The following is a 9,328-nucleotide window of genomic DNA, read 5'->3' as shown; positions in this document are numbered from 1 at the left end:
AATATTTCCAAATTTAGCAGTATATAATTCATTTCCCTTGTTTTTTATGATCAATAGATACATACATATTCACAAACAGTATAGTCACATTATGACATTTATTAAAATTTGCAAATTGTACATTTTTCTTAAGTACTCTCTGCATCTTAAGGGTTTCTTTACATGGATTTTGAGTTCTGCAATATCAAAATTAAACAAAAGCATAAAGGTTCTTTAATGTTGAAAGTGACCAATTTTAAAAGGGATTGATAGCATTCTGTAGTCACTGTGAGCACCTGCCACAGACTATATGTACTATGGAGTTGACTTTTCTATCATCCCCTTTCAGAGGTTCAGACTGGGGCACGATATAGTCTGTGTCTGATCAATAGCTTTGCAGTTTCATATGTGAGGTCTCCGCCTCATTAGGCTTAATGTGGTTTTCATTGTGTAATGATGTGCAGAGCTGACAACCATGCAAATTATGTAAGAAAGCCCTTTCTTGTGCTATTTCCATCACAAACTGCTTGGACTCCTTTTTAATGGGTACCCAGATTTTACTCAGGCATTGAGAAATAGAAAAAAACATACAATAGACTGCTTGAGTAGCCCTAGTGGTGATTATATGCTGTTTGCTGTGCATTTATGTGTTCTAATGGCCTAAAAAAATAAGAACTTAGTCCTTTGTCATGTAATTGTTAAGGATATTCTGCCCCAAGCCAGATTTCACAAGCATTTCCATTCCATCCATCCCAGCATTCACAGTTTCCACAGCTACATATTCCATTGCCTAGAACAAAATGAACAGGGGAATCATTATCATAATTGAAATGTATTACATTAAAATGTGTTGTTATAAAACGTAACAAGCCATAATAAAAACCATTCCATTGGCCCTTTAGAGATTGTCTTATTGTGTAGAATGCTTTACATTTGACTAAGCAGCTAAAAGAAACTGGCTCTTTGAAACAATCAATGGCATCTTTCCAGCACAGTCATCAGGCAAAGAGTTAACTATTGTAATTATTCCATCAGGTTTTGTACCCAGCTGGGCTTCCATTGCCATCTTTTGGTCCTCTCCTCTCAATAAAGAGGCAAGGTAACAAGCTGTATAACAGGCTTGTCTTTGACAAGGATAGAATGTACAAATACAGTTAACTAGTACAGTTACAGACAAACTAACATAAAAGGTGGCAGAGGAGCAATGTTGAGTTCCATTGGACAGGAAGAGCAGGTCCTGCATAAAGATTTCTTCTGTAGGAAGATACCTGGCATACTTGTTACCAAGGGAATAGTTGAGGGACTGGGTATATTAGCAAAGACCATTTGAAAATGCCCTCTGTGCTCCCTCTCCCATTAGAGAGCTTTTATCTTTTCGTGAGAAGATGAAGGCAGGTGGAACTGGCCCCATTTTTCCTTACATCTGCCATTAATGCTCTCAAAGCTAGGAAAACCACTCTAAAAGCCCTGTCATTTCAGTAGACATTGCACCATTATCATGATAACTCTCTCTTCCTCCTCATCCCTTTTATTCCTACTTCTATCAATGCATCAGCAGCATCTTCTTTGGCTGAAATTATAAAAACTATGAAAGATAGCCCTTACACAGAGACCAAAGTAAAAGGCTCTTCATCAGAATCACTTCCATTGGCCACATGCTACTATGCCATATGTTAAAATGCTTTGGGATTCTTTAAAAAAATACCTCATAAGATTCTCATCAATGATTTACTCACGCTTTATTCCTTGCTGTTTGTCTATCCCATCCTTTCTTTAGAAATCAATTGGACCCCTACTCTATCATGTCTCTTCCCCTCCACAATGTCACTTTAATATCAATGGTTAAATTTAACATCTCACCTTCCATTCATGGAAGGACACAGACTGTGCCTGGAGTGGTCTTGTTACTTCACATTTTCATCTACCAGTTTTGCAGCCTGCTGCTCAGAACAAGGGAGGGGGTGATCTGGACCTACACACCTGTGCAAATGAGTCCATCATGCTTGTCGCAGTCTCTGTCGTCGCATTCACAGAATTCCCCTGAAACGTACCATTCCTGAGAAGAACAGATGCACTTTCCACAGTGACAAGAGCCTATAATCACAAAGATTATTATTTGTTGTCATGGCCCAAACATGCTTTTCAGTCTCGAATAGACCAGTGCTACACACCAACCACTGTGTAAAGGCAGAAAATCAAGATAAAAGCTTATTGAATAGCTTAGTCGCTTAAAGGAGAGCTTTAACATCACATTTACTTCTACTGAATATCCTATTTTATCATTTTATCTCATAAAGAGTTTTCCAGTAAAGAAATCCTTTTGTGGTTCCAATAAAATATATTTGTCACAGAACCAAGTTAGAGCGGTGCATTATAAAAATGTCAGCAAGGTCCAATTTCAGGTCCCATGACAGGTGCTTATCCATTTGCTTATCCCAAGTGGATTTGTTGTGTAGAAATTGAGGTCATGTAAATTAAATCATGTTTTAAATGCCTGACATGAGCTTATAATTTAAGGGAATCTAATAATGAATTCTGAAAAGTTAAAGCTCATTTTGTAGTGAAAATAATTACTCCCCAGTTGGTTTATAAATCAGGGTTTTCATTTATGTGTTTTTCTTAAAAGTGAGGAATACTGAGAGTCAGTGTTCAGAATATAAATCCTTCCATATTCAATCCAGAAAGGATTATTTAGGATAAGCTCCCAAAAAGCAGCAATCAAAAATTGCCCAATAGTGGTCAAGTAACTCAAGCCAACAAGCAATTATTGGGCATCTATTGTGTTCAAGGGAATGTGCTAGGCTCTGGGGGTAGGGTCAAAAATGAAAATTACTGTCTTCTATGGTACAAAGTTCTCTTCAATAACCATTTAAAGTTAACAAACAGTTATCCATTCCCTAAGTTGTGCAAATCACTGTTTTAAGTCCTGGGGAGGGGTGGTGGTGGGATAAGATAAATCCAAGAACAGTCTCTGCCCTCAAGAAACTTCCTTCTGTAATTCTTTACTTCATTTAAACTTACTTTTTCTCCCAAGGTTCTTAAAATAATTCTGATATGGCTTTCTTTTCTTTAAAGGGATAGATGTTACTGAGAAAATTGTATTTTTACAGATATTAATTATGTCCACAGACAAAAATGTCTTAGGAAGGAAGTGTTCTTTCTCTTGTCACTCATCAAGAAGACATTGGAAAGGACCTTGGAATCTATCCAGTCTAACCCCCAAGCAAGGCCCCAAAAGATTAAATGATGTGGCCTATACGATATAGCTAATTCTGTGGCTGGTCTGGGAATTAAAGCAAGGCCTCCTGAAACCTAGTTCAGTGTTCCTTAGCCATATTTTTCAATATGTTGCCTTGAGTTGGTTGCTAGTTCCAAATGTCATGTGTTGCTAGATTCAATATTCAAGCTTCAGAAGTTCCAAATGATCAAAAGTATATATTATTAAGAAAATTTTGGTTTTGGAAAGTTCTTGAAATATTCCATGAAATTTCAACAAAGACTAGTTTGAGATATAGCTGAAAACTTGGTCTTCAATGCCTCCAGCAAGCACATTCATTTCGAAAAGGAACATCCACTCATGTGATAAATGAACAGCTGTTTGAATGGGGAAAAAAATGGATGGAAAAAGAGAACTGCATTTGTTAAAAGAAGGTGGGGGGACGTAGGGTGGGGATTGCATATACGAAACAGAAGGTGATTCATTGCTATTGGAACCTATCTTAAACTGACAACTAGTCAGACCCTACTACATAGTTATGTATAACATTCCCTTCTATGGTTAAAGTATAGAATATCTAAAACACATCCATATATTGCAATAGGCTACAAAGCCCTATCTCTACAGCATCAAGATCTTTGGCAAAAGATCAAACATCTTTGATGTTTGAAAACATCAGTTAGGACCTCACAAAAGCTCAGAAAAGAGGCTAATATTTTTACTTGGTGGGCAAAAGGGAGCTGCCAACATTGCTTTTCATTTTCGTGGCAAAGTAAGAAAATAGTTGTAGAACTATACAGTACCTTTCCCAAGTGTTTCCCTTATAAAGAAATTTTCCAAATAGATTTTAAATTCCTTGTCCCTGCCCCACTTCCTTGCACATCAAATGTTTACCAGCCTATGTAATACTTCCCATTATTCCCATGCCATATTGCCATTCTACTGTCAGCACTAACAAACTGAGGAAAGTCACAATGGACAGTCATGGAATTTATTTCCTCTTATATTCATCGTTAACTGATCAATATTGATTGCTTTTATATCTGGCCCATTTTTCTACCTGTGTGCCAGTGCTAATTTGCATGCCATCCTTAAGAAAGGGTTACCTCGGTTCTGGCTAAACTGGTTATCAAAAACAGACCATTGTGGGCTCTCTTCCAGTGATAAGTAACAGGCTTTTCTCCTTTCTCAACTCTTTCAAGCATAGATCTTCCTCCTATTTCTGCATTTCATTCGCCTCCACTTTCAACCTCTTAGATCTAGTCATGGAAGTATGCCATACTGAACCTAATAGATAAACAAATAGATTGACAACCACAACTACTGAGAAAAAAGATCAGCAAAAACCACTCTGAATTTCATTAATTGTCATAGGATTTACACTAGAAGACACCACACTGAGTCTCTTATTTCTATGGATGAACAAAGTAAAGGCTTTGTTAAATAGCATCATTTTGGGACGTTCTAAAATGACATGTGACATAAGGAACAAAATGGTTTTGAAAAGCCCAGTTCATTATCACAAATAGCAGCCAAATGATTTCCCAATAGCACTTCCATGAATCATATGCTTCTAAAGGCTCTTTTTTATGTGTGACAAATATGATCCAGGTATCTTTATCCACTTCCAAGCTACGACATCATTAACCTCATTCACTTTCACCACTTTGGGAAGTTCTTCCTGTTGTTAAATCCAGAAACCTTCTTACCTAGTTACATGACTTCTGTCATGGCCATTTCCATGTTGTGGTAAAAAAAAAATGTTTTCTTAAGTCTTAACAGGCACAGTGGAGCTTATTACGGGACATTATACTAGATCTTTGAACATTAAAAGTCTCAAACCGGCAACTCTGAGCACTAGTAACTCTCAGAAGTGTTCCAGAAACAGAAATCTCTAAAATGAAAAAAGGAGAAGATGCCATGAAACAGTGACTCTTTCTCCCCACTGAGCTCTTAAACTTCTATATATAAAAGCTCAGTGCCTCCTAGAAATGGGAAACTCTTCCTATTACTTACTAGGTTAGAAACAGTTTAACCTATGTTAACAACACAGTATAACATAATAGGAGACACCAAGGCGCTTTTCCTTCCAAGAGCTCCAGTTGCTTTCACAAATAATAGGGTCTGCTCCTCCCTCCTACCAGAGGATGTAATGGGGAGAAGTTGCCCATTAGCCACACTCAGGCTACACACCTTTCAGGAAAGAGGCAACTATCATCTTACCTGGAAATTTAACATAACCACAACTTTGGTGAGAAGCAGGCTGGAATAATGACAGAAGAACAATTCTTGTAACATTCCATTCCCAGTTCACTCTGGTTCAAGACCAGAACCCTTAGGAATGCTCATAGCCTCATTTTGCCCCCAGTCCTTTGGAAATAAAGCATATAATTTTACTCATCTTCACAGCATACTCTCTAAGATAGTGCACGTGCGCACACGCGCGCGCAAGAGAGAGAGAGAGAGAGAAAGAGAGAGAGAGAGAGAGAGAGAGAGAGAGATTCTGATTTCATAGATGAGGAAATGGGAGCAAAGAGAGATAAAGGGATTTAAGATCACAAAGCTTTAGCCCCAGACTAGGAACTGGATCAGTTTCCACTCTTACCCCCAAATCGCCTGTCCTATTTCTCAGAGTCAAATTTTTTTTCATGTCATTTCAGCAGTGGGTGCATTTAATTCTTAAACATTTGATTAGAGAACTAAGTTAGGGATAACAGCTCTAACATGACACAAGAACAATTCCCACTGAATCTTCCCTATCCCTTGCATAGTAGAAATATACTGTGCACTTGGCTTGAGTGATCTAGAACTCAAAAATAATCCTATTTCCCAACCAACTGAGTTTGGGAAAGCAGTTTAACATCGCAAATGTGTATCCATTCCCTGATGACAGCTACCTTAAAGAACATTGGTGATGATTACCTGGAATTATGTTGAAATGATGATGGACAAGGCCTGCCTGGGTGCTCTAGGATCCAAATACAACACACGGAAACTCAATGATCAAAATCCAAAAAAAAAAATCCCCTGTCATTGTGCTCAGATCTCTGCAAAGGTAACTAACTCCATGGAAAACAATCCAGATTGTGATATTAGGAGAGACCTGGACACTAAAATTATTTCCCCTTCTCTTGGTTGTCCATGTAGACTTTTGAAGTCCAAGAGCAAGGCATCATTCTAAGTTACCTACATTCATAGAGTTGGAATTCATTTTTATTTTGTTGTGCCTGGCAAAATGCTGCAATCTGACATCACAACAGGCCGTTCTCACTCTTGTACTAACCTTTCCATCCATTATGAATGGTCATAGACACTGTATCCGTTTTAAATTTTTTCTATGGAGTGATTTATTGTCTTGGCTACAAATTTGTAAAGAAATAAAACGCTATTTCTTCACCGTCTTCTGTCATGAGGTGTCAGCTTTGTTCAACAGCCATTTTAAAAAAATTAAATAAATGAGTACTATGTAGTCTAAAGGTATACCCAGAGCACAGTATCCTCATCAGAATAATTTTCACATCTTTACCATACCAAAGAATGAACATGGGATTTCTCTGTATGTGATAATTAGGATAACATTGTTCTCTTGAAAAATTTACTCCCAGCTTTTACTAAATCATGGTGTTTATAAAAGTCCATGAGCATTTTTACCTCTTCCCTGCCACCATGCTAATAATCATCATATGACTGAATAATAGAATCTGAGAGCCAAGAGGAAACATAGATACCACTTAGCCCAAACCTCTCAGTTTTCTGAGTTATCATTATGTGTTCAGCACCAACGTCAGCAGTAATAGCTGCACCCTGTAAGCCTAGAGTCAGGGATGAGGGTGATGACCTGTTGCTTGGGTTCCCACTGATTATCGGCAGGAATCCATGATCTCAGTCTAGCTACATTTTTCCTTAACAGTAGCAAGAAACAGGAGTTGATCCTTTCCTTTGCTCCTGCTATCTTCCCTAATGGAAAAATAATCAAGAAGCTAAAATCAACGAGGGGCCATGGGAACAAATGTAGTAAAGTAGAAAGAATAATTCTGAAGTGTGAGAACCTAGACCCAAATCCCACCTCCAACACTTACCACTTGTGGGATCTTGAGAAAATCACTTAACCTTTTCAGGTTTCTTTTTCCTCATCTATAATATAAGAAGGCACTAGTACCCTTCCCAATCTATATCTGTGATCATATGATTGAGTCCAAACCCCTCATTTGAATAACTAAACAAATAGAATCCTGGATGAGTGAAGCAACTTGGCTCAAGATCTCCAAATAGGTTAATAAGTAAGAGCTGGGACTAAGTTCCAGGAAGGATACAAGCATTTATTAAGTCCCTACGATGTATCCAGGCACAATATAGGCATTACAAATATTATTTCATTTGATCTTCACAACAATGCTGGAAGGGTGAGGTAGGAGCTATCATTATTTCCATTTTACAATTAGAGAAACTGAGGCAAACAATTTTTTTAAAGTGACTTGCCTGGGGTCACTCAACTGGCAAGTGCCTGTGGCAATACTTGAGTTTAGATATTCATGACTCCAGTTCCAGCACTCTCTCCATTGGGCCACCTTGCTGCCTCTGCAGTTAATTTCCAGGCCAGTTACCTTTCTACTATAGCATGGTGCCTCCTCATATCTTACCAACATTAGTGCTGAATTTGAGGTCTCAGGGGAAGCCTAGACCCCTGCTTTGAATTCTTAGTTCTTCCTGGCAGTGCTTATAGCAGAGTAAACCAAAATCTATGGTTGTACGTCATATACTCACATATTTAGAGTTGAAAGGGACTTGAGAGGTCATCTGGCCCAACCCCCTCATTTAACTGATGGGAACATGAGGGCCAGAGAGGTTCCTTGATTTGTCCAATGTTACACAGGTAGAGCCAGAATTCACTCTGAATCTGAACTCAATGCATTCTATTGCATCATGCTGCCTTGTCAACTGGAAAATATTTTGAGAAAACCTGAACAAATTAAAAGTGATTAATTTTGTCCCTTTAAAACAAGGTTTGTGACCTACTAGATTAGAAGGAAGACCTTAATGGGCTAAGTGAAGATTCTCATGATGCCTTGTTTCTTAATATCTTCTTTTGTAAATAACATGGTGGGCAGGAGGGGTTTCAGGGATAGGGTAAAAGGAAGGATTAGGTAGCAGCTAACAAAAGGAAAATATTGGGGATGAAGCAGTTCATCAGAGCTTAGAAATACTTTTGTCATGTAAACAAAAAGCTTAAGACATGTCCTTCATAGGGCAAGCTGGTAAAATGTAATTCAGCTGTTGAATTTTGAAAATTGTTTCTTTATACTCATTTGGTTAACTAGCTCCCCTGTGCCCCTGCAGATATCCCCTCTTGTAACCCTTCACTTGCCCTATACACAATTTTGGTAGTAAACATGTATACACACATATGAATACATACATGCATACATGTTTTATACATACACACATGTAGATATAGATGTCTATGTTGTATATATACACAGTGGTGAGTTATCCACCACAGGAGGTCTTTGAGCAGATGCTAGATGACCTCCTTTTCAGGGTATTATAAAGAGGATTCCTAGTTATGTATAGATTGGACTAAATGACCTCTGAGGTTGCTTCTGACTTTGATATTCAGAATCTAAATTTTAGGTCAATTTTCTCCTCTCCAGCATGCATTCTCTTCATTACTGGTTATTGCTGAAGCTTTGTTTTAGGATACTTTTAATCTTGATAGATACCTCTTGAGAAAAGACATGACTAACACTTCATTCTCTATGGTAAGATTATCTGTGCCATATCTTGAGCTTTCAATCTTATCAACATGCAGCAGTGTTGGTGGGAAAGCCCTTTGTCAACATTATTCTATTCACTGCTCCTGATTTCTATTTATTCCCCTGGATCCCCAAATCCAGGGAAGCCTTTTAAATCTGCAAACACTGGCCACAACCCAGGTAAAGCAGGGCTAGGAATTCATCATGTTTAGATCAGGAGAAGGACTCAGCAGAAGATAATTTATTGTATCAGCTGTACATTTTCAGCATATAGAAGAAAACTCCTTGACAGGGTGGGGAAAGCCATAAGACTTCATTTATTTATGCATTTCTTTTTGAACTGGGTCTGTGATTACATTGGTGTAGGGAACCCTAGGTC

The 9,328-nt window shown here is 38.1% G+C and overlaps 1 protein-coding gene across 1 annotated transcript in view; it reads right to left on the bottom strand.

Annotated features, from left to right (window-relative positions):
• The window catches only part of LOC118847280 (integrin beta-like protein 1), a 43,198-nt gene continuing 33,870 nt past the window's right edge, over positions 1-9,328 (bottom strand). Inside the window, exons 4-5 of the mRNA XM_036755786.1 lie at positions 1,960-2,073; positions 1-769 (exon numbers count right to left, since the gene is read on the bottom strand). Coding sequence (XP_036611681.1) covers positions 678-769; positions 1,960-2,073 — 206 coding nt within the window. The 3' untranslated portion in view covers positions 1-677. The remainder of the gene's footprint in view (positions 770-1,959; positions 2,074-9,328) is intronic.

This window comes from Trichosurus vulpecula, chromosome 4 (assembly GCF_011100635.1).
Source record: "Trichosurus vulpecula isolate mTriVul1 chromosome 4, mTriVul1.pri, whole genome shotgun sequence".
Lineage (NCBI taxonomy): Eukaryota > Metazoa > Chordata > Mammalia > Diprotodontia > Phalangeridae > Trichosurus > Trichosurus vulpecula.
This window is presented reverse-complemented; position numbering and strand designations above follow the sequence as displayed.